The sequence below is a fragment of the Scomber japonicus genome, chromosome 4, assembly GCF_027409825.1.
Source record: "Scomber japonicus isolate fScoJap1 chromosome 4, fScoJap1.pri, whole genome shotgun sequence".
In the NCBI taxonomy this organism is placed as follows: domain Eukaryota; kingdom Metazoa; phylum Chordata; class Actinopteri; order Scombriformes; family Scombridae; genus Scomber; species Scomber japonicus.
In genome coordinates this window covers 26,452,026-26,477,699 of record NC_070581.1, presented here as the reverse complement: position 1 = coordinate 26,477,699, position 25,674 = coordinate 26,452,026, and the positions used below count along the sequence as shown (strand labels likewise).

The window sequence follows — 25,674 nt, the reverse complement described above, 5'->3', positions numbered from 1 at the left end:
ACACAATAACACATATCAGAACCACAACACTGTCTGCTGCGTCATGTTTGAAATGTTTCAGTTATTTAATGACATTTATGAGATTTCGCCTTTGACCTTTGACATTCTACTGCATCTTTTTCATCCTACTGGGGTTCGCCTACATTAAGACCATACGCATGTTACATGAGACAGTGGTGATGTCACAAGTCAGCACCTCATCCACCCACTCATCTCTTGGCCAAGAAACACCCACATATATACACTTGCACCTTCCCCTAAAGGCGCAGTAAAACCCAATAGCTCAATTAACATACTGACTTGGGAAATACTTTTGAGTTGTTCGGTAAGTAGTAGAGTAGGATATTTTCATTGTGCTGGTAAATGAGTGTGTGTGTGTGTGTGCGCGTGTGTGTGTGTGTGTATTTGCATGTAGGCTGATATCAGCTTCAGTGACAGTCAAACAGCAACTATGTCAGCAGCTGTTACAGATGATCTGTTATAAGACTATTATTCAGACATCTACAGTCTTCTAGGGGCTGCTTCTTCACTAGGGTAGCTTTTAATCTGCCCCCGTATGCGAGGGAGTGATCAGAGCGCTCTGACTTAACTTCCTTCCTGACAAACATCTTATAGCGAGACTTCGTATGAGGGGGAAGTGACATCACAAATGTGGTTAGTGGGTCAAGTAACATCGACAGGAGGGTCTAGACTCTTTGGTTTTAGTATGTGTGTAGCCTCTTGAGAGTCACGTCAGCCCACTGGGAAAGTACACGTAACAGCACTGGTGTTTGGAAGTTCCACTCAGGGGTGTTAACTCTTACATCAAATGAAGTGTGGCTGACATATTTGGTGTTGTGGTGATGTTGTACCACTTACAGTTTATCTATATTAAATGTTGTCATCTACAAATTGAGAATGTGGCCGACCACCATCTAGTCATGGAAACAATCACCTAGTTGACCATGACCATGTCAATTAAACACTTTAAATGCTTCTGCTTGCTTAAAATGTTTGCCTGCACCTATGTATGTTAAGTAGGTTAAATTGTCTCCATCTAGTGAGCTTGTTTGATGAGAGATATTTTAATCACTAGTGTAAGACTGCAAGGGTAAATCTTACAGGTAATAATCATGAAAAAATGCGGACAAAAAATTGAACATATATATTTTTATTCATATATATAATAAATTTCTATGTACAATTTATTCTTCTTTTGTAAAGAAACAAAATTAAAGAGAGCTTTGATTGCAAACAGTGTTTCATACTAAAGGGAGGGAGAGACAAAATGGAAAAGTGCTCATAAAACTAGTGTGTATGTGTGTGTGTGTGTGTGTGTGTTATTTCCCTCCTGTAGCTATATTCTAGGTAGATACAACAGGGGTTTGCCATTGTTTTGCAAGGGCATCAGAATCTGAAGATTAGGATTCCCCTTGAAGTCACTTTGTAGTCAAAAAATGAGAAGTGTCTGATGATAATCATGAAAAGACCAACATCATAAACATCTCCCACATTAAAGAAATATCCACCACACAGTGTGAGGCTTTGGCTTTTATCGCACGGACCTTTATCGAAGCTCACACTCGCTACGAACGAGACAAAGCAGGTTTAACTAATGTCAACCTTTGAGTTTGCTTTCACAGCTGTGGTGGGTGTCCACTGTTTGCAATCCGGTTTGCAAAATGGTTTGTTTGCTTAAATGGGTTTAAACCAAAGTGTTATGGATGTCAGGGTTCAATCACTGACAGGAATAATGATACATTCGACAAAGCACAGCTAAGACAGTGGAAACTGGCCACTGATTCACAAAGGGTGATGTCTGATTGTCAGTCAGTCAGCTGTGGTAGACAAAGTATGACACCGTCAATGCAACATGATCACATAAATAACATCACAAAAATCATCCAGTGTATGGATTCTTCCTTTAGAACATTGGCAAGAGGCGACCCCTCCCCCCAATAATGGTAATACTTTAAACAATATTTATTAATAAAATTTCTTTTCTTTAAAGCAGTTGAGACAGTCATGCAATATGCAGCCTAGTTAAACTAATGGCTGGCTACAGGGCCTCCCTTATGAAGATGAAGAAATCCACCAATTGTGAACTGTTTAAGGTTAGCGTTTTACTAGTTGGCAGGTAAGCTAAATAAGTCAGTGGCAATGCCACAGCATGAAGGAAACAGGGCCAGACGTTTGGTGTAACGTGCTGAGTTTTATCAGTATGCACAGACATGAGTCAGGATATCCAGTCCATGTTATAGGCCAAGAGAAATGTTCTTAAGTGCGAGATGTAATGTTGGTCTGGGTCTGGGGGATTGAGATCCAGGCCCAGCCAGATTAAAGGTCTTGCAGAACAGAAAATATCCTAGTTACACATTCCCGTGAATGTCTGCGTGGCAGCTTTAAAGAATCACCACATTGAATACCACTCACGTTTCACAAACTGTACACGTCACGTCAATACAAAAGAGGGTTTTCAGCCACAGTGGACCAGTGCTTGCGTGGAGTGATGACTCCCTCCTGTTGTGCTCTTGCTGCCCATATTCCTTTGCTTAGACATCAGAGGGATAGACATATAGTAGTGGGGTAGGTAGTGCACCAGTCAGTGTTTACATTCTGAATTTAGAGGTGTTCAGGGGCAAAAGACTGAGAGGAAAGAGAGAAGGGGCTGAGTGGGTTCGGGGAAAATAGTTTTGTGCTCGATGAGTTTTAAAGGCACTGTCCTGTCACATGATGTCAACAAAGAACTCACAAGGATTGCCCATAGCATGCTGGAAGGACTGGCGGCTGGCGGTCAGCTCAGGAGGAATGGCTGCTAACTCTCTCCCAGGAGGGGCTCCAGGTGGCGTGCTGCTGCTGACTGAGGTCTTAGGGGCCAGGCGGGCCAGACAATATGGGGGAGGCAAGCCTGGGGGACCGTAGGAGGAGGCATGACTTCGCTCGCTGTGGGCACAGGAGCCTGGTCCTGGCTGGGTGAAGGGTGCGTGGCTGTAGGTGAAGGAGGGATGGCTGTTCTGTGACACAGAGTGGCTCCTGTGTGACTGACTGTGACTTAGACTTGATCGTGCGTGACTGTGACTGGAGACGGCATGGCTGTGATGGCTCATTTGGCTGGCGGACCTATCACCGCGCCTCCCTCCACGGACGCCAGGCTCTGATTCGCTGCATGTTGACCTGTGACCCTTCTCCTGTGGGGAGGAGCGTCTGCCTTTGCCTGCGCTGGGGTTTGATCCACTGCTTCGGCTTCCTGTTGAGACGGTGGAAAAACCCCAAAATTTTAGCCTGGCCATGACAGCAGTCTAAACACACTTAAGCAGAAATACGCCATCAGCAGCTCCAACCCATCAGCTGCCACTGATTTAGACCAGCTGGTTTCGCTATCGATTAACATGGAGGCAGATGGTCACACATTAAACAAAATATATTATACAGGCTTAATGAAGCCTTGTTGAAATGCAACAGACACAGTACGTCACATGACAGATTTTCTCTTGCGCAGTATAATGTAAAATGTATTAATGCTATTTAATAATGCTCCACACTTTGTTTAAGGTGTGACTAGATATAATTTTCTTAAGCAATCTAGCAAGAGTCAACAGTCAAGGGCAAACATGATTATCTAAAAATTTCAAAATTTCCCCAAGTTCCACCAACTAATACCACGGGCTTCATACAAACACTGAAACATTCACAAAGTATAATTGTTAACATGATACACCTGCATCAGAAAGACACTACTACACAGCACTTTGTGGATAATGCTGAAAAACACAACAGATTTTTTATTTAACCAAGTTTTTATATTCAGGATGTCAATTCAGTTCAAAAAGTGTCACTTCTCAATGCTTGTAACACACAATGGTAGAGTCATACTGATAGAGGTGTACCACACTGTTTCCGCATGAAACATTTCAGGCCTCCACTTCCACATGAGTCCAACAGTACTGGGTAAAGTGGTGCATGAGCGCCCCCTATCGGTGAGAATGATAGCACAAGCCTCAGAGTGATTATCCTGCATCATGCACCTCCCAGCACAGTACGAATGCATGCCCAGAGGTGCAGAGAGGGAGAATGGGCTGTCAGGATAGTCACACACAGGATACACATGGATGAGGGGAGACGCATTGGGACAGGTGGAGAAAAATAAATAAATAAAGCGATGATAGGTGGAGATAGAGGAGGAAAAGAATAAGAGTGAAGAGGAAGAATGGTAAGATAGAGAGAAGAGAGGAACAGAGGAGGAGAGGGGGTTAGCAGGCTTACCGGTTCCCCCAGTGTCCTGGGACTACCTCCTCCTTCAGTCTACCGTTGCCCAGCAGAAACAGAGGGAACAACAGAATTACACACACCTCCCAACCCAACCCCTTTCCAGCTACCTAATGTACTATATCTGGCCTGTTAGCCCATAGCTACTGTTACACCCTCTGCTGTTAGTCCTTTCTTTTGGGTAAAACGGCCCCTCAAAAATGCACACATGCACTGATTCAAACACGCAGGCAGACACATAATTACCCACAAATGCTTTTTTTGGAAGTGCCAGAAGAAACAAACTATAAATTTAATTAATTTTTAAAAAATGCATCACAAGACTATTCTTTGTCATCTGTCCTTCCAAATTTTTCAAGGTTGCAGATAAACCAACTGAAAGCATGACAACTGGCTGAAGATATGACGATGTTTGGATGAATCACTAAAAACAATGAAAATTAAACTGAGAGATGGTAACACGTAACTTACCATTATCTGCCTGCTTTAAAATGCGCACTACAACACTATCACGGCCACCCACATGTGTATGAAAAACCCCCCAGTTTTCCACTCTCCCTCAATGCAGATATCAAAAACCATGCAGCAGCAGAAACACAAAGCACTATCACGGTTTTGATTCAAAATGAAAAACAAAGGATCATTTGAGAACTGATGGAGAGCGATGGACTCGGTGTTGATTATTTCAAGCTTGAGATTGGTAATCACATGGTTGGTCGGATTTTTTTGTGTACACACCCAGTACTGCAGAGCTGTCCGCTGCATGACTCAAGATGCTCATGATTGACCTTGACAATACAGGACGCGTTTTAGAATACACGTTATGAAAAATGCAATCCAAATGTCAACTTCCTGCCCAGAGAGCCAGAAAAGCTAACATTAGCATGAGTCAAACACTTTGTTAATACTGACATCGTATGCCAGGGGTACTTAGATTAGGAATAATGTCATGTTGCATATTGAGTCAAATTATCATATGAATTAATAAAAGCCTTATGGAAAAGTCAAAGGCCCCATCTTGCCCCTCCTTGTCATTGCTCACCCTCGCTGTGCTGGCTGCCCGCACTCCCACTGTGGAAACTGTGGCAAGGGTCTGAGTATCCTGGCGGGAAGCTGGGGGGTGCGGAGGGAAAGGGAGGGTAGGGGAATGGCTGCCCGCCCAAGGGCCAGGGGTTGCTGGTGGGAGGAAGCGGTGCCAGAGTGTCCTGCTCAGAGCCTCCACCGCTGGATCCCTCATTTAAATTGAGCGATGCCATGTCTTATTGGAGAGAAAAAGGAAAACAGAGAGGGAAAAATTTAGAACAATCGCTCTATTTACAAATAACTGATATGCATAGAGTTGCAATATTGTCACACTAAAAGAAGTGGCTGTACTTTGGCAGAGGTCCCCAAAGGTGTAGTAGCACTGTTCAGAGAAGGTTATCTTATTAACGGTGTGTCTCAGGTAGCCATGTTTCAGCATACTGCTTGCGTACTTCCTTGCATCCCGCCGGTCCTTAAATCCATCTACTCTGGAGTAAAGCCAGTCCACCACGTCAGCACCTGACACAGCAACAAACACACACACACACACACACACACACACACACACACAGACAGACATAGACATGTAGACTCCTGCTTTAATATGTTGAACAGATGAGACAAACACTATAGATATGCACAACAACTAGAGTGGCCACAGTAGTTACAGTTAGGCAAGCAGCACAATGTGGCAAGAGCTTTGAATTTTGAATAAAACTGTTAGATTTAATGCAAAAATGTGTGATACGTTTTAGTCACCAGATCTGTAGTTTGTGGTTAGAAAAAACAAACAGTAAAATGTTGCTTAAATGAGTTGCAGTGGATTGAAAAAAATGGACTGATGCTGTTTCTTGTATTCAGTAGTAGTAAATTACCACTTTACATATTCTTTACATATTTTATTCATACAAGAGCAAACTTTGTCCCCTTTATGAAGTGGAAAATAAAACTCTTTATGAGTCTTTGTGGTGTGTTTTTTAAAGAGGAAGTGGGACTTTAATCCATATTTACAGCACGTGTGTGTGTGTGTGTGTGTGTGTGTTAAGAGCAGTATCCATACAATTCAAATCTGAGTAGAGTCCCCACCTGCATGCATTACTTACAGTAAATTACAGTAAAAACTCCAACTGTTAATTAACATCAAAGATAGTTTTGGTTTTAGTTGTGTGTGTGTGTGTGTGTGTGTGAGTGTGTGTGTGTGTGCCCACACTGCTTTGCTTTTCTCACCAATGACAGCATTGGCTATGGTGATCTTCAACCACATCCTGTCACGTATTTCTAGGCCAGAGTCAGGCAACTGCATCACCTTGACAATGGTTGCCATGTCCGTTTTACTTGTAGATAGAGGCAAGTCATCAAACTCTGCGATGAGAGAAGAGTTTATGAGAAGATACCGACAAGCAGAACTTTAAATTTAGTAAGTTTGCCATAATAACAACAGTTTAATTACCATGTTTCATAGTGTGTGATGAAGGTGGTGGTTGGTTGTATTTACCATAGTGTGGGTAAGGTCCTGTCAGAGCGGTAGTGTGTGAAATCCATGCTGCAGGGTCGATGGGTCTCACCGGCTCAGCTGAACAAATGAACATTAAGACAACTTTAATAAATGACAGTTTAACTATTGTATAGTTCAAGCCTAGACAGTGACACTGCTCCAAATGGAACAATAAACTTGTAGTGTTTGTCTTACCACGAGGAATAGTGAAGTAGCTTCGTGGAGACGGGTCCCAACATTTGGCAACAGTAAGACTAATAGGACTGGAGAAGAAATAAACAGACAATACAACATTTTACAAGACCAACGAAGTGGAAGAGAAAACATTCATTGAGCAAAACAATACAACCAACAGGAGTGAACAGATTACTGTCTACTACACATTACTAATCACATTACTTTATATTACACAGCTGTCAGATGTGTGAGATTGGTAACTAACATTTACTGATCCTACTTTTTCTACTGTATCATCCACTCAGTCAGTGTTTTTCAGCTGAAAGTAATTAATACAAGTCACTACAAGTCATTAAAACATGCCACAAGATAATCAACAATGTTATCTGGTTATGTATTACTGTCTAGGGTATATTGCCAGTGCAGAAAGTCACTAGATCTTGTAACAAACATGATATTTTGGCAACAATCGCTAAACATTAGGGGTATGCTTGTATTTTACAGTTCTAATATGTTTCATTATGTCCTTCGAGTAACTGTAAAGCACCTTATCTGATTTATGTGTTAGTCTGAAATGTGCGATTAATCTCTCAGTGTGATCATTTTCAAACAGAGAAATGAAACACATAATACTCAGCAGATGCTCTCTTACCCAGTTTTGGAAACAATCTCTCTTAGGATCCTGACAGCATCATCATTGCTCATGTTCTCAAAGTTTACGTCATTCACCTGGACGACAGACAAGAAAATATACAATTAAGTCATTATATCAAATGACATAACATAAACATGCATTTTAATGACTAAAATATTGTTTTGAACTTCTACAGAGAGCTCAAATGTGTGTATGCACTGTGTACACATGAGGTAATTAAAATTCCTGAAAAACCTGATCTGCTTGGGAATACACAGTGAAAACAAAACCAATATTGCAGATGTTGGAGCAACGACAAATTGTAATCAGCTATCATGTGTTTTGTAGTGGGTGTAGCCTAGAGCGGTGCCTCACAGAGATCAAAGAGGCAATAACAGGAAGGAAAAGGAGCGGCAGAGTCACAACTTTTACAAAAGGGTGTCGCAGCACAAGTGAATGGAAAACTGTCACGTCACAAAACCTCACACTGACATACACAGATCTCTTTATGTGATGAGCTTTCAAAGTGTACAGACCACAGCGCCATGAGTCGTGTGAGTGTTGTAACTGTAGCACAGAAACACTAATATTCACTACAAAATGTAGCACTGAAACAATTTGTCAGTTAACTAATTATTAGTTCATCCACAGAATAATTACTTTGATAATTGATCATCTCTTACTTTATTTTCAAGCAAAAAGTTCCAAATATTCCCAAATTGCAGCTTCTCAAAATTGAGGATTTTCATCTTTTTATTGTCTTAAATTATTTAGTCAATTAATGAATAAGAGGATTGACAGAAAATCAGCACCTTTTGAGTCATTTTTAAAGGAATAATGATGAAATTCAGTTCTTCTTAAATATGAAAATGTAAGTTCTTTATGATACTAGACTAAATATATCTGGTTTGCAGATTGTTGGCTGGGAAAAAACAAGACATTTGAGTTTGCATCTTGGGCTTTTTGAAATGGTGATTCACAATTGTCTGACATTTTATAGACCAAACAACTAATTAAAAGAAATTAACAGATTAATCAAAGAAAAAAAACATCATTAGTTGCAGCGCTAATCTTTCAATTTGGAGTTGAGGTTGAACAAAACAAACAGATTCCTGATATCACCATGGCAACATGCAAAGGACATTTTTCTGTATTTTCTGAACTTTTATAAATCAAACAATTAATGCAAAAAATAATAAAAAACCCTGTAAATTAATAGAAAACTTAAAAATTAGAAAAACTTTGAATTGCTGCCCCACTGATGACATGAATTCATAATGTAACTGGAAAGGTATGTGAGTGTACCTGGAGGAGCATGTCCCCAGGTTCTATTCTGCCATCAGCAGCCACAGCTCCTCCCTTCATGATAGAGCCGATGTAGATGCCGCCGTCTCCCCGGTCATTACTCTGACCAACAATACTGATACCCAAAAAGTTGTACTTCTCTGTCAGGGAGAAAGCATAGAATGAGCATGAGCACAGTTCATAGTCACACAGGTATATTAAAAATCTAAAAATAAATGATAGTTATAGAAGTATCAGTCCTACCCATATTAAGTGTAACGGTGATGATGTTGAGGCTCATTGTGGAGTCTGTGATACTGCTGAAGGATGAAGACTGGAGAGGCAGGAAGACAACACAATGAGTGAAGCACATTAGAAATAGTGACATAAGGGTCTATATCAATTAGCCCTCTCATCTGTTTCTCACATTCAGTGTCAATTTCAATCCCAGCACATGACGTGAAGTGTCTTAGAGATGCTCACCCGATCTATTTTAGCCACTTTGTGCCTCCGGCGGCGGCGCTTGTGTCTGCGCATCAGCTGTGAAGAAGAACTTTGTTCTGTGGAGCTACTGAGCCTGAAGCACCGTGGCAAAGGGGAAAATAATGACATGGAAAGGAAGTTCAATGAGAAATATATGATTAGAATAAGAAAAGAGTGCAGGGTGTGCAAAAAATATCTTTTACAATAAGTCTACTGTCAAAACTCTTACATACAGTACATATACTCCTGTGTCAGAAGTTATTCAAAAATATATCATGTATCAAGAAAAAAAGTCCTCAAGTTCCTCAAGAATAGAGTCTCAAAAAAAGTAATAAATTAACATTATGATCTTCAGTGTTTCTTATAAATAGAAACTGTTGCTTCAGAAATAAACAAAAGCTTCTGATTTAAGTGTTTGGATGTAGCAGAGATATGTTTTGATGTGAGGTAGGATGTTACCTGCTAGCATCTTCATCTTCCTCACTGTCAACAAACGAGCTGGACTCCAGCTCGCTGCTCATTACTGAGGCGCTGTCGTAACCCATGGCCGAGTCCCTTGCAGTGCGCTCTGATTTGGAGTGGCCGTTGATGCGAGGGACTGCAGAGAGAAAAGAGCAGAGCAGCAGTGAGTCAGACGGGAGGTTACGTTGCTCAGTGTGGGGTCAGATGAGAATGAGAGGGAGCAACCAGGAGGGGTGGAAAGTCAGAGTTACTGAGAGTGGCAGGATTGTAAAAAGACCTTAGTTATCTGAGCCACAGTGACAGAAACAACAGAGGGGTTTTAAAGTTTGATACCTCAGGAAGATTTTGACAGGATTGAAAAAAACTGAAAAACAGGACTGTGAGAGAGAATAACAAATAAATCACCAACTATTATTTACTTTAAAAGTTACAAATTGCTGAGGAAAAATAAATCTACAGCTACTTTAGATTTATTTTCACTACAGTGTCTTACTGTAAACCCATCTACATACATTTACTTCCTACCAGAAAGATAAGACAACTCTCAAAATTCCCAGCAGGGCACAACTACTCTGCCCATCTCCAATACGTACATTGCCAGCGAGGTGGAGCTGTCTCAGGGTAACAGCGGATTGGTTGGAAAGGTCTCATATGGCGTAGTGGGCGTGGCAGGGAGCGTATTCGCCGAGAGCAAGCAAAACATTCCAGCAATGTAGTAGTTCCCATTGCTCCGCCCCAAAAGCTGCTTCTATGAGAGCTGAGCTGCTGCACATACACACTCAATCAGCAGAGGGACAGCCACTGTCAGGATTCAAACAAATACTTCCTCCTCCTACGCTCCGATGATTGTTGTGACAGAAAAAAAACAAAAAAGCGTGCAGGTTCACCAAGCCAGACTGAAATCTGTGACTTTGTGCTCTGCTCTGTCTGTGTTAGTCGCTCTTTAAAAGCCAGCCTGAGCCCCAGACGGTACCCACCAGCTGGTCGATGACAGGCTTCACAGCTTATCTACAATAGAGGCAGTGACAAAAATAGGGAATAAGCATAAAGATACTCTATAAAGAATGGACACTAAAAAAACAAAAAGTGGCTACCATGACTCAACAGCCACTTCAGTGATGTTTGGATTACATAGTAGTGAAACCACTGACATAATGTAATTGTGACCCTTTTTAAAGGTTGTGACATTTTACATGATAAAGTGGTTATGTTTCATTTGTATTAACTATGATCCATATAAACATTGACAATGCACAATCTAATAATAGTCTCATTTCTCCACTGGTGGTTATCACCCTATAAAAGCTCACAAAAGGTACAATATATCTATGTCCGCACTGCAGAACAAGAATACGTACTTAGCTTTCCCAAAATGACATCAGAATGACCCGAGAAATGACCTGCATTACAGGAACCACAAAAAAAATCTAACCACAAGTATCATCTATCGTAACTCAAATGTCAAATCAACGGATGTACAGTAATACAACAAATCCCTCTCACCGCAGCCGACAGTGTGCCTCCAACCGATGCATAGGAAAACTGAACTGAGAGTCAGAGAAAAGTGTTGCCTCCTCCCTTCCTCTCATGGCACGCAGCTATAGAATGACTGCTAATCTGTCTCTGACCAATCAGGTGATGGCATTCTCCAAAACAGACATAATATGAGATTTGAAATGATGTGCCGTCCTCTCCCGGCTCTACCTCAGGTGAAACACCATCAGGTTATTAAAAGCCCAAATGCTTTCAGCGGCGACACATCACCCAAAAAAAAAAAAAAAAAAGAATTTATGATACCTTTCATTTCATTTCAGATGAGAGTTTACCAGCTGTTTTTGTCCTCTGTGCTAATACTTTAATACAAGCATAAGTGGTTTGGCTTAGCCGTGTCTTCTTTGACCTCAACCTTGAAATCCCGGCAGTGCTGAACAACATAATGCTAAATGCAATGTAGGGTATTAAATGGTTTCAGCTACAATGTAATAACTGAATATTAGAGTTTTGTCTTACAACAGGTTAAGATGCAGAACACCTGGTGGCCTTGGAACAGATCATATCCCATAACTCCAGCTGCCCTCAGGGTCCCACACCTGTTCACCCTCCTAAAATGTTGCTGCATTATTCATCCATTCATTCTCAAACGCTAGGGCACACAGACTGAAAATAAGAGGGGATACGTTTACCAGGTCTGAGCACTTTAACCGATCACTGTAAAGCAGCTAGCATTCACACTGAGGCTGAATCACTGGAAGCATGTGTATAAGGTGACAGGGAAATTCCTGCTGCTGATGCTGCAGGCAGTGAGGTAAGAGCCAGGGATACTGGTTCCATCTTTAAATGTCTTTACGTCGGGACTATGTGACTGTGACAGAGACCACTGGGCCAACACAGCCAAATTGATTTAATTTTTACTGGGTCTTTCCTACAAAATTTATGAGCCACGAAACTACTTGTAGACCACGAGGGACACACCCAATTCCCCTGATGGTTTCACTTAATTAGAGCTAACAAACTAGTAGACGAGGAGACGTGAGGTGAGGAAACTGAGAAAAAGAGACTGCATGTGTGTGTGTGTGTATGCGAGAGAGAGAGGGAGAAGGGAGAAGGGAGAAGGAATACATGGCCTGATCTAATTCTGTATTTTCCATCGTCTGCAATAAGTCTTTCATTTTTGTTGAGGTCAGTAAATACAGAGAAGGATGGAGGACAGACGCAAAGTTCATTAGTCGTGAGGTATTTCCGAATCATACACAAAACAACAGACGTGCAGCTGGAAGTTAGCAGCAATGAATCTGATGCGGCGAGCGCCAACAATATGTCTTGAGCCAAGTTAAGAGCTCTGTCACAAGATGCCCGAGAGTCCAGTCATGATGAAATTAATAGATACGATTATACAGTTATTCTAAGATAAAGTCAAAATTTGTTTCCAGCATGAAAAGACAGTTAAAAATCTTCCAAAACCATAAACCGATGCTGTGCTCTGTGGTACTAATTGCAGCACATAAATTAATGAGTATTTGGTTAATGAGCCTCGAGCTCAGGATGCAAAGTGGCAGGTCTGCTGTGAAGACAGGACACAGAGAAATGGAGACAGAGAATGAGAGAGACTGCGGGCTTTGCTGCACACATGAAAACAACAGCAGACTGAAGGCATTAGAAGCTGATGGCTTATTACTTCCTGTCATTAAAAAAATAAACTAATTTAGCCAAAACGTCTGTGTCACAAGAACAGGAATAGAGCGGAGTGGATATCTCAAAACATCTCCAGTATGATTATGCTAATAACAAAACACACCTTCTCCTGCAGCACCAGTATACCCTGTTTTCTGTGAACAGTGTAGACATGTGATGTTGACTGGCAAAGCTTTCATATTAAAAACACAGAGACTGTAAAAGAGAGAGGAAGACGCCCTGCTCCTTCCAAAGTGATCTTCATTGAATTTACTGCAGTCAAGTGCCAAAACACCTCAGTGAGCTGAACAATAAAGCAGATGTTTTTGCACTTGATATGAGATTCTCTGGGGCTTTTAAAATCAAGATCCCAACAATTGCTTTTCCAGGTAGAACATGGATGTCTACATTAATATGTCAACAATAGCAGCAACAGATTTTCCTTGATATTTCATAAAACACAAGTCTCCTCTGACAGGGTATAATCATCCTGCAAGATTGGAGTCTGACTACCAAGCGAAAAAACAGCCTCTGACCATAAACCTGAGGCCCACAAAGGAAACAGAAGAAGGACAATTATTGGGCAAGACAGCGAATTCCATTATGGGTCCTCGACATGAAGTGAACTTATTCACTTTTGACTTTCTTCACTCTTCCGAGAAGTTGGATATCTATGTGTTTCTTGGTCTCTCTCACATAGCTCGAGTTCAACATGCACCATGTGATCCCTGTGAGCCTTTTATTCATTCATGTCCTCTGCCTGTCCACCTTTTCTTTTTCTTTTTTTTGACTGACTTGAGCAGAGTAAGAAAGTTAAGTGTTGAGTAAGAGGCACTGAAATGTAATAACTTCGAAAAGACAAGATAATTGCATTTTTAGGATCCATCTGTTCCCCGCTGATAGTACTCACGCTCTGTTTCTCGAGCTCTCCTCCGTGCGCGCTCTCTCTCTCGCTCTCTGCGGTGGCTCAGGAGGGACTCTGTACCCGTCTCGGTGTCCAGGCCATCACGACTGCTCACTGCGTTGGCACTGCAACACACATGGGGAAACTTCAGTCAGCTTCATAATGATGTACAAAACACACACACATACTCTCTCTCTCTCTCCCTCGCTCTCTCTCTCTCATACAGAAATTAATTCTCCATCCAGCCTGTGACCAACTCTCACGGATATAATCCCAGCTACAATATTTTTTGTGTTATAACATTTGTTTGCCTGCCATTTAGCCTGAGGGGAATATGCAACTCATATTATGACACTGTTTCAAATTCAATCCCTCTGGCCAAAATAGCAGTTTCATTGTTCTGCGGTATGTGATGTGTTTTTCACTAAGTGTCATTAATGACCAGATACCCTGAGAGGGAGCCATTCTGGACAATACTGGCATTAATGAGACCTTTTGAAAACCCAGATGGTGCCTGAAGCATGATTGGGAGAGAGACAGAGAGGAGAGAATGACAGATCGCATAAAAAAGCGAGAAGTGGTAGATCAGGTGTGGGCTAAGCAATAAGCAGGCCTGTGTACTTGAGGTCTGGGGGTTCTAGAGGGCAGATTGTTATTCTGTCAGGGGGGCTGGAGACGCTGTGGCCTCAGGCATCAGGGTTAAGGGACTTACACCGCCACTGGGCACCTACGAAACTTGAGTCTGGTGAGAACTCTACTCAATCCTGTCAGTCTGTCACACACACTTAGGTATGTATGCAACATGTACCTTACACCTGCATAAATAATTGTACTCGCATGCAGGCGCACTCATGCATTCATGCACACGCTTATGTACAAAGTATTACACTCAGTGTGTATAAACAGAACAAAATAGACACACAACACAAACAAGTACACAAACATCATCCTACCATGTTCTCGAAAAAACAACAACAATATTCTCACACACTTCAGTGGCAATGTGTGGACGATCAATGCAAATTAAAAACACAAGAGCAGACAGGACGCTGTGTCTGCTGTGTTCACTCAGCAGGATGAAGTGCTCAATGAGGCATGCTTACATGCTTCTGCTACAGAGCACTAATGGGCGCACCTGGGCTGAGCTTCACCAGCACAGGTCAGTGCACATATGCAAATATCACTGTAGATGCATAGTTTGGATACATTTCTTTTAGAAGTGATTGGAAAGCTGTGTAATGATTGATGTAGCGGTGTCTGTCTGTCTGTCGGTCAGGCTGTCGGTGGCTGCCAGGCGGCAGGCCAGTTGATCCGGGGGGAGATTATCCAAGGCGCTAGGCTGCAGCTGTGAACAAATGCAAGCCCCTTTCAATTCCCCCACCCCCTTTGCTGCCAATCGCGACTCCCTCCCTCTTGGGAAATGGAGATGGGTGCTTTTAATGTCCGTTAATCCGGATTACCAGGCAGCAGCACATCAGTTGTGTCCATTCTCAGCCCAAAACACCTATTCTGTGAGCTCATCAAATAGACCCATTCATGCCGACAAACACATGAAATGCATGAATAAAGCACAAAGAGTGAATGAAGTGGTAATAATATTCTAGCTATTTACAGAGAGCGGTAAAGGGTGGAAGACTGGATTCATTTCAGAAAGAGAGGAGGTTCGCTATAGGGAATTCACTACGCTGTTTCTCTGAGAGAAAGGCTTGCCTGTCTGACTCAAAGAGGGAAAGAAAAAGGGAGAGTGAACGAGGGGGTGGGGGGAAATGACGTGGGGTCGGTACACTGTCGTTTTTCACCACAAGGTGGCAGTAGTCCTAGTGAAAGCAGGCTGGGAACAATAAAATCATCAGAACAGCTGACAGCCAAACAGCAGGGAGCAGCCCATAGAGGGCAAAAGCGAGCTGAGATGTCAAACACTGGATAAAGAGATACCCTCAGACTCATGACAGATACTGCATGTTCTCAATATAGAGCCTCAGCCATATTGCTGCGGCGCTGTAATGGCAACAACCCTTGCCCCCTCAGCCCCCAGCCCTTCGAGCTATATTTAGCTTGGGACTTACTTCTCAGCAAGTATAGCCATAGTCTTATATCTGAAGTTTGAAGTCAAAGTCTGGGCTCAGGTATTTGTCATCAGGCTGTTGAGAAAATCTCTATTTCTGAGCTTTTAGGCACCGATGTGTTTTCGGGTCGCATATGCCTTTATTAACCGAGTATGGATGAATGCTCTGAGTGAATGAATACAATGCGCCTCACTGAGTGCCAGTATTTGCCTGAAGATGTTTATGCTGTGAAGGCTATTTCAAGAATCAGCAGCACTGGCAGCATACACATCGTTTCTACATAGATGAGTGGACTAACGCTATACTCTGTGGTTGGGTGGGCGGCAGGGAACATACACACAAGTGGGAAAAGTACTCACACTCATGCATGTTCCTGCACTTAAGCTTTAGCACATACCTCACACCACATTCACACAGTCGTATACCACTTACATCTCCTATGCAAGGCTACGATGATGAATATCTCTGATGAGCAATCCACATTCTGATTAGCACATATGGCATGCTGGGAAATAAAAAGGTCACACAGTGCACAGGACTGTGTGCTTGAATACGTCTGCCAAACAGGCCTGTGTGTGTAATTGCGCATATATGACATGAAATAATCAGCCTACTTACTGGAAGGATGGGGGCCGTGAGTCTCCAATACCCCCTGTTCTCTCGAGAGGAGGGGGTAGCTCCGGGTGGCTTTCTGTGCACTGAGATCCTCCATCAGAGTGAGCACTTTCTGCTAGGACCAACTGTGAGAGAGGTTGGAGTAAAGGAAAGATTTAGATAAACCAGATATCAGATCGGAGGGAAACACAAACAATAATAAATATTGTGTCAAATGATATACACCCCATAGTGTGGAGAGAGGAGATCAAAAACAACCTCAGCAGACTCTGCAGCACTCAAAGACAAACACATACACTGATGTTGGCACCGCAGACACATCTTGTGTACAAGAGCGCATAAGGAAAAGGGTATGAAATGAGATGCAGCAAAGAGGCCCAGAGATGACTGGTGGCTATGCATAAACAACTTGAGAAACACAGGGAGCGACACATAAACTTAAAAGACCACACTGCTTTTACACAGTTGAGTGTCAGTACAAAGGATGATGTACAATGACCCATAGATACAGCTACTCTCCTTTCATCCGAGCTAGAATAATGAAAGTTAAACCAGGCGGCCGTGGACAGACGAACAATTGTATTGCGTTATTCTAATACAAGCATTGGGATTCACAGGTGTCACTATGTTGCTACTAGATTCCTAAAAGAACACCGCAGGATTTTTTTTTTTTCTTTTTGCTCCGTTTCACAGACTGAAAGTATTTCTGCTCTCTCCATCATCTCCTGTGCCTGTCTGTTGTCTAGCTTTCTGTTTGAAACACATTAGCAATAAGCTGACTTCTCTGGTCTTTGGTTCTCCAGTTTTATGGAAAGCTGCTTTACTTTTTTTCTATATTTTACATTATTATTAAGGAAAAAAATCCTCCATACTTTTAGGGACTCATCTTTTTTTTTTTCTCCCATACGAGCGACCAATCCAATACCAGCACTTTTTTCCCTTAATTTAAATACTGTATTATATTCAGAGCTTACTGGATTATATATAAGGTAATATGAGGGCAGGGATTGCTGTAGATCTGTGGACAGCTCGCCATGATTTAATGAATATAACTGAGAGTGGAAACACTGAATTTTATGATGATTGATGAAGAAATTGCATTTAATGTTGATTCGTCACTTCTGATGGATACCGATCCACTTAATATGATCAGTACTGCCTCCCTACTTACTGTCCTCCATACTGGGCCTTCAAGGATGCCACAAGATTCTCACTCCCATTTTTATTGCATATTTTTTTAATAACATTACATTACACAATTATCAACAGTGCTAACTGTTTAATTTGTTTTCAAGCCTATGCTGCAGCTTGCAAGCTTGCCATAGTATCCCTCACACAACAGGTTTTTAAGCAGCTAGGTATAAAGATGTCAAGATTTATCACTGTAAATAAAGAAATGTTAATTAGGGGTGGTAACCTCACAAATTTTCCAATCCAATACCAAGTAATTACCAGGAGTCTTAGTATATCTGTGAGCTGTCACTTGTTTTTACATGCCCTGAAGAAGACTGTGAGGTGAAATGCGTAGGCTAGGTGCTGAGCCCGCTTCAGTACCAAAGCAGTGTGCCTTGGTATTTTTTGGTTATGACTCACTGATCACAAAGAAAAGTCTAACATCTTTTTTGCTCACACGACATGTCCTTGGATCCAAAGAGCACCTGTGATACCTGGATTCATGAAGTCACTCCTCAGCCAATCTACTGCTCTCCCAATACCAAGTAATACCATGATACAAATACTTTTAATTAACAAGAATTATATATTATTATTATTATATTATAGCTTAAATACACCTAGTATAACAGTATATTTCTGCTAATTACATTACAGCCTCCTTATATAAATGTATGAACATTATTATACATTCGTGCAAAATTGAATGCAAAATCAGTTTGAGTAAAGTGTTTGTTGAGCAGCAGCGTGCCGAGCGTACTGAGGCCACATCTATACACAAGTAGAGTCTTCAAGCCCTGTTGCTAGATAATATCGACACTGCATAAATGTTATTGAGCAAGACAGTCCCTAACAACTCTACAGTCACTACTGCGTGGCTCATTCTGACTTCTGACCTCACTGTGGAGGGAAGCGAGCAAAATAATGATTCTCATCACTGGGATCAATAAAGTGTAACATTTATAAACTGGACTATAAATAAAGCAGACAAAAAGCCACTAAGTGGATTAAATGTGCAGACTGCCATTTATCCTTGCTGTCAGTTTTCCATCAATATTTAAAGCCAGAGCTTTAACCTGTGTCTTCTGTCACATATTATACAGCAATGATTAAGATGTAAATCTTCCTGTAACATGACAGGCTGATTTAATTTGACATACTATAATATCCCCAAAGGGAAACCTGGGCTAACAACACTGTTTATCCTCCATAATTACAAAACACTATGCTACAGAAGTCAATAGATAGATTGCACAGATGGTATGATATTCTGTTTTAGTAGTCAAACACAGCCACATCTAATTGTATTCTGTACCAAGTTTAAAATCAAATGGAAATGCTCACACCTATACAATAGAGCTGAAATGTAAGATCAAGCAGTAGAGTGTTTCAAAAGCTTTGTGGGGGCGTTACATGGCTACATTTGCATGATCCATGAGCACTGCACATATCTTTGCTTAGAGCTTTACAGCCAGGTATGTAGGCCGGAGAGAGAGAAGGGACAGCATTATACATCTCACTTACCCAGGACACTACTCTCCCGTTGAAGCAGGGCAGCTTGGCGTTGTCATCGGAAATCTCTTCTTTGACAACCCTGGGGAACAGAGACAGACAGATACAGTCAGGCTAAAGGACACAGTCAGCTCAGCAACACAATGCTTCACAGCCTAGAAACACTTTCCTGCCTTCACATACTGAGACACATTCAAGATTTGTAAGTCACATTTTCCACATGGCTTTCATTCAGCTTTGCACTCTCGCTAGCATTGGTAAGCTTGACGAGCAGCAGCGAAGCCACTCTCTCAAGTCTTTTCACATTTTGTCCATCCGTATGATTAGGGCCTCTCAACCTGGTAAGGCCCTCACAATCATCAATGGTAGTCAGGGTATATAGGTGTGTTTTGTGTGTATGTTGGGGTATGAAAAGCCTCAGAGCTGTTACAACAAGGTGTCAAGACACAGGAGAGTGTATTAATAGAGCCATCTAGTGTGTGAGGCTCCCTCAGAGTGTTTCGTCTTTGGTTGTAAATTCCCTACAAAAATACCTTCCAGTTACCCTTTGACCCGCTGGGACACAGTTCAGCAGCAACCAGTCACCACACCTGCTAGGCTTGTGTCAAGTAGATCAAGCCCGGAGCTAGCCGAGGGGCAGGAGATGAGCTGGCTTACACACTGACACACACATACACACATGGAGCTAAAACACCCTGATATATTCAGCACTTTCCATTATAACTCCCTGTATGTCTCTTCACATATGTTTTTTGTTTTTTTTGCTACGAATTTTCCAAGAATTGGTACAACCAAGCATTTCTGAAAGTGCGGAGATCTCACATTAGCTTCTTGGCTTTGAACATCAAACATGAAAAGGAAGAGGCGCGACGTGAGAGCAGCAGGAAAGCCTAAGAAGATTTTAGGCAGGGGTGTCTCTGACAGCTACTTTATAGTTTTTTTTTTTTCCCCCGTTGTTGTTTGCCAGAGCTTCCCTGCTACTGAAATGATTAGCCAAGCTAGTTGTGTTTTTGTGAGCGCTGCTGCTGTGGGAGCTGTATTTCAGGGAGTGGTGGACGGAGATAACATAGCCTTGTGGCTGGAACTGACGACCACAGAGTCTGCTGCTGTGGCCTGTTCCACCTCAGGGAGGAAAAGGGAGGGAGGCGAGGGCTGACTCTGCCGGCTGCTTGTTAGGTAGGAAGTGTTTGCATCCTCTCTCTCAAGCTGCACGACCAGCTGTAAGGTGACTTGTGAGGATGTGGGAGTGGCCCGTACAAATAAAATATCTGCTACGCTTCTTCCTAATGTCTGACAGGAGTTATGTTGGCTGTTCCACTTGCGCACACACATTCCACCGATGCAACTGTATTTTTATGGTTTCTGAAAGGACTGACGTGCAGAATAAATCCCTTTGTCTGTTCCAAGAACTGTAACCAGAAGAACCAAGAAACAATTCTTATGATAACAGATGACGTCCTTAACATGCGGTAAAATCAGCATGGCCTGCATTCTTTTTAGCTTCCATCTGATATAAGGGAGCAGTGTTAGTTCCACTCCTGAACTTTTAACAAGCACAGACATACACACACACACACACACACACACACAAACACACACATACAAACTGTAAGCCCTGTTTAGAGAAGCGTCTGGTGTGGGCTGCTGTCACAGATCTGACTTCTTAGAGCTGACAGCTTAAATAGGTCTTAACAGATTTCACTGGATAATGACACAAGATTTACCCTGGTGATCACTGAATATTCTACGGCTTGGGGTATTTGTGTAGCTGGGGAAGATCAGATGTGTTTGTTTATGCTCTGAGAGACAGAGGAGGGCTGGGTAGTCACAGCCTAAACCAGAAAGCAGGGGCAGGAGAAGCCAGCCAAGAACGGCTAACAGTCCAAGGACTTTGGTGGGCTGATGCTAATGATACTATAAACAGGGAAGCAAAATATTTGTAGTCAAATACAAGACTTCAATGTGACACAGAGTCTGACTCAGTTATTTAAACTTTAACAATCTAGAAAACACTTAGGAACAGCATGCGTCCTGCTGCTGTTGGCACATTTACTACAGTAATCATGTGATTTTCACAGCACAATCATAACAATGTTCAGATGTTTTCCATTCATGTCACTATCTGACAAATGCCGTACAGTCACTATCACAGTGAGACTACTGTTGTTTAAACCATGACACCCAAGTGCAATATAACCTTCAAATCTGCCACAATCGTCAAGCAGCCAAAAAAGAAAAAATGTGAGGTAAGGCAGGGGTGTATTTGTGCAAAAAGCTGCAGATTTTTGTCCTCTAACTACAGGGGCTTAGCATCACTTCCTCAGTAGAAGAAAGATCCCCCTAGCAGCCCCCTATTTTCTGAAGCACAAACAAGACTGTTTCTTTCAGACCTTCAGCTTGGCTGCTTCCTCAGCTCCAGAGTGCCTCTGTGACTTGCATTATAGTGAGGTCTCAAACCCACTCACCACCACTGGCGATGACAAAACGCCATATCACCACCTTGAAGTCTCTGAAAAAGCCAAGTGGGTTGCTTCAAAACAACCCAGCTTCAATTATCTTCCTGTCTTATGAATATTGATGAATAAATGAATGTATGAAAAAAAAGTGCACAAAGAACGATCTTTTAATTTGCTGTGCCTTGTTGTGTGAACGGAAATGCCTCAGCCCACGGTTACATACGAGTCCAAAGGGAGCTGAAATGAAATGTGTAAAGGGAGTTCGCCGAGGTGTTTGACGGGCGAACCATTTATCGAATTTGTGTGGCCATTGCTTAGAGAGCTGATATAGCCAGCACAAATGTAGTCCAGCAATCCCATAAGAAAATGGCTGGTTTTTCTAGCACAGCAGGGGGTCTACTACAGAGGACCTTGCACTGACTGCTCATTTACATTTCAAACACTGTCTATAACTGCAAGGGATTTGATGTTTTCCCTCTCTGCTCAGCAGCCTTATTCCTCCCTTGCTAATTCTCCAGCAGCCATACTGTCTGTGCCTATGCAGTACAGCCAGCATGGCTACCACAAAGCACTGTTATCCTCTGTGTCTTTGACTGGCTTTGCTTCCATACTGTGCCAGTACCATACGGCTCTCACAGAGACTGAATATTCAACCTTAACTCAAAGGCTGGAAAGCTCATGGAACGCCTTTTATCATCAGTGTATGTGAAAACACACTCGTTCAACAATGTCAAATTCACAGCCCAATTTAACATGCTTTGTTGATGCACATGCAGGGGCCGGTCAGCCTACTGTAGCGGCGTGTTCAGCAACATGGAGCTACGTCTCCATATGGAGTGAGCAAACATGTTTTGTTTGTTTCCATTATCTGCTTGTCGATCACCTGAGGCCCAGTGAGCAGCCCGGCTTGCAGTGCAAGAGAGGCAGGAAGCCGGGGCTGGGGACAAAGCAGCGCACCAAGCCTTGCCTGCCACCAGGAAGAGCCAGTTTCCCTCACAAGGTCAGGCTGCAGTGGAAATGTATGACGTTTGGCTCTATTGACACTGCCTGCCTCTGCATTTCCTCCAATCATGTTTGCGTTTACAGTGCTAGATATTAGTGTGTGTGGGCTCATGTATGACTACTCACTGTGGAATGAGAAAAAGGCGCTGACACAAATATGTCATCCTCAGCAGAGGCGTGATACAAGTAGATCTGTGTGACCAAGAGCTGAGGTAAAGTAAAGGCACCATCGCAAGAGCCTGTATATATCTACAACGCTATGTTAACTTGGTGCAACTACTGAAAATCAGGAAGGGGTTACAAAGAGAGGAACAGAGACAGAAAAAAGTAGGAGAGAAAGAAGGAGGAAATATTTCTATAATTCATAACGTCCAGCATCCAGTAGATAGAGGAGGTACCGTAGTTCCTGTGACTTTCTGAGGTAAAATCCACCATAGAAATGAGTAGATTTGTCACATTAAAGACACTTTCTGATAAATTAGTTCACATTTCTATTATCAGTGAAACACTTCTTTCACATGACATATAGTGAGGTGTGAAAATACTACAATCCCATAATAGCAGTAAAAATATGCCTATAAGTTTAAACTTTTATTTCTCTCTCTCATGATAATAAATGACAATGTCTACATAGATGACCAAATGGCCAGTGGACTGTGCGATGAAATGACACGGTAAACATAATTACCAAATTTACATTTATAATTAGTCTGTTTGAAAACTTCAAGTTCAGCATTGTTGTAATATCACAGAAACTAATTCTGTATAAAAGTGTATTTTCAGGGCTGTTTAGCAGATTTACTCCTCTGGGGGCAAAATAAGTGTAAAAGGTGGTTTCATGATTGCACACTTGATAATCACAATCAATGACTTGTGGTTGCCATAGTCCCTTAGGATTCACCTGCAGTCCATTGTGTGTATTTGAATGTGTGTCTGTATAGAAAGGTCTACTATTAATGGGTAAAAATAAAATACATATATTTAAAAAAGGTACTGAAAAAAACACATGCTGCTAAAATATTAAAGCCCAAACCAAACAATATGAAACCTGAGAACTTGAACATGTGGACGCTTTGTCAACATTGCCCTGACATTTACACTCCACATGGTTAACATATTATAATGAATATACATAAATGTGGGCAGTAGGCTGTGTGTAATACATGCAGGGCTGCGTCAATAGGACAGTGCACAGATCTGCTATCACTTCAAACACTCATGTGTCTCCTCCACTGCGCACAGGATAGCCTGTAATAATGAGCAGGTGCCAGGAGCATGGAAACAGACATGGCACTTAGTTTGCACACATGTATCAATGTTGCAGCCAGCATCGTTTGATGTTGCCTATCACGGCCTGTAATAAGCAGACTGCAACAATAAATAGCGAGTCAGCCTAGACCAAACAGGCTAATAATAATAATCACCGACGGCGGGCACTTACCCAAAATCCTGGTCCATCGATTTGAAGAAGAATTTGTAGCTGTTGACCGGTCGATTGTTGAGGACATTTTTAAAATCCGCTAAGGTGACTTTCTCTGGAGAAACGGACAGCTTGACCAGATAAGGAGTCTCCTCCTCGTCTATGTGATATATTATTTTAGTCTCCGCCATGAGAGTGAGGGGAGGACAATCATTGACAGGAAAGGAACAAGGGTTGGCAGCGCAATAAACAGGCCTGCTATGTTACCAGCTACCCATAGTATAACATAACAGCGTCCACTAATAAATCAACCTGTATAGCCCACGATGGAAAATACAACTCCGTGTGTTGGACAAACACTGCGAAAATCCAGACATAATCGCGTTATGACTGCCCGTGTTCCTGCTCCAGTGTGAGTCGGTACGGTGGCTCTCGGCACTAAAACAGGAAGGGACAGTCCACATCCTTGCGATATGGAGTTGGGAATATTGCTATATTTTACACAGGCTAATTGGTTAGATAGTGCTGCCATCTAGTGGTGTATCTGGGTTGTGCGCAGGCCTCCATGCCCAGCTTATACAACAGTCATACTGTACACTGAACTGCACAGTCACAACATGAACAAAGAGGCTGGATGAAGTCTGAATAATGAATGCTTTTTTCCCAACCTTTTCTTTTAAACATTACTACACGGATAAAGTAATACACAGTGATTATTTCTGTCAAGCGTAATTCAATATAAACCCACTCACATACAATACGATGGAACTTTATATAATAGGCTATATAATTATAATGGGTTATGTTATAAAATATTATTTATGTAACCTGAATTATGTGACAACCAATAAATGTCCTATTTGTTGGAATAATCCTAAGAATATATAGATTTTAAAAATGAAATGAAAATCCTTAAACGTATCTAAAATATAAAATACAAATATGCATAAGCTGCACTGTGAGAGACTTGAGAGGGAAAACATATGAGATGAACTAACTGTAGAAATGATGAGTTAATTATTATATTTAATACAGCATGTCTGTAACAAGGGTTCATTTAACTGCTATTTCTCATATTTACATTATTATAACATGTGACTTTAATTGTATAATACATTAACAGATGTTGCTGTCCTACTGTTTATTCCCAGCATGAAAAGCTGGTTTAATTGTGGAACTGATATGTTAATGATCTCCTACTAGCACTGCTTTATCTCTCTGATCTATACATTGGCAGTCTACTTAATTCTCTTTTTTAGATTGATTATATCAGTATGTTGTATTGATACACTCTAGAGTAAGTGTACAGGACTTTCAGTGTAATTAATTAACCGATTGAGATTTTCTGTTTGTGATTCAGTGAATACAAACACAATCAGTGATACTCACCGTACCATCACAACAACAACAATGTAATAATAACAATGATAATAATAATAATAATACTAATAATGATGATGATGATATTACTGCTAATAGTAATAATAATAATAATAATTTGACATATTATTGTAACTGCTTTGTCATGACTAGATTTAACTGAGCACATCAG

The 25,674-nt window shown here is 41.7% G+C and overlaps 1 protein-coding gene across 4 annotated transcripts; it reads right to left on the bottom strand.

Annotated features, from left to right (window-relative positions):
* Positions 1-1,154: 1,154 nt before the first annotated feature.
* On the bottom strand, positions 1,155-24,552 carry LOC128357207 (segment polarity protein dishevelled homolog DVL-1-like). Of its 4 annotated transcripts, none has more exons than XM_053317477.1 (16): positions 24,144-24,552; positions 19,257-19,326; positions 16,563-16,684; positions 13,885-14,003; positions 9,801-9,939; positions 9,342-9,435; positions 9,123-9,192; positions 8,880-9,019; positions 7,593-7,669; positions 6,959-7,026; positions 6,719-6,841; positions 6,496-6,630; positions 5,620-5,787; positions 5,288-5,503; positions 4,984-5,033; positions 3,093-3,226 (listed from the first exon to the last, which is right to left on the bottom strand). In XM_053317477.1, the coding sequence occupies exons 1-15, from the start codon at positions 24,311-24,313 to the stop codon at positions 5,023-5,025; spliced, it is 1,722 nt and encodes a 573-aa protein (XP_053173452.1). In that variant the 5' UTR covers positions 24,314-24,552; the 3' UTR covers positions 3,093-3,226; positions 4,984-5,022. The 4 variants fall into 4 exon arrangements, with proteins under 4 accessions (XP_053173450.1, XP_053173451.1, XP_053173452.1 ...); XM_053317478.1 differs by lacking the exon at positions 3,093-3,226 and adding an exon at positions 4,243-4,281; XM_053317475.1 differs by lacking the exon at positions 4,984-5,033 and having other exon boundaries at positions 1,155-3,226.
* Positions 24,553-25,674: the final 1,122 nt, after the last annotated feature.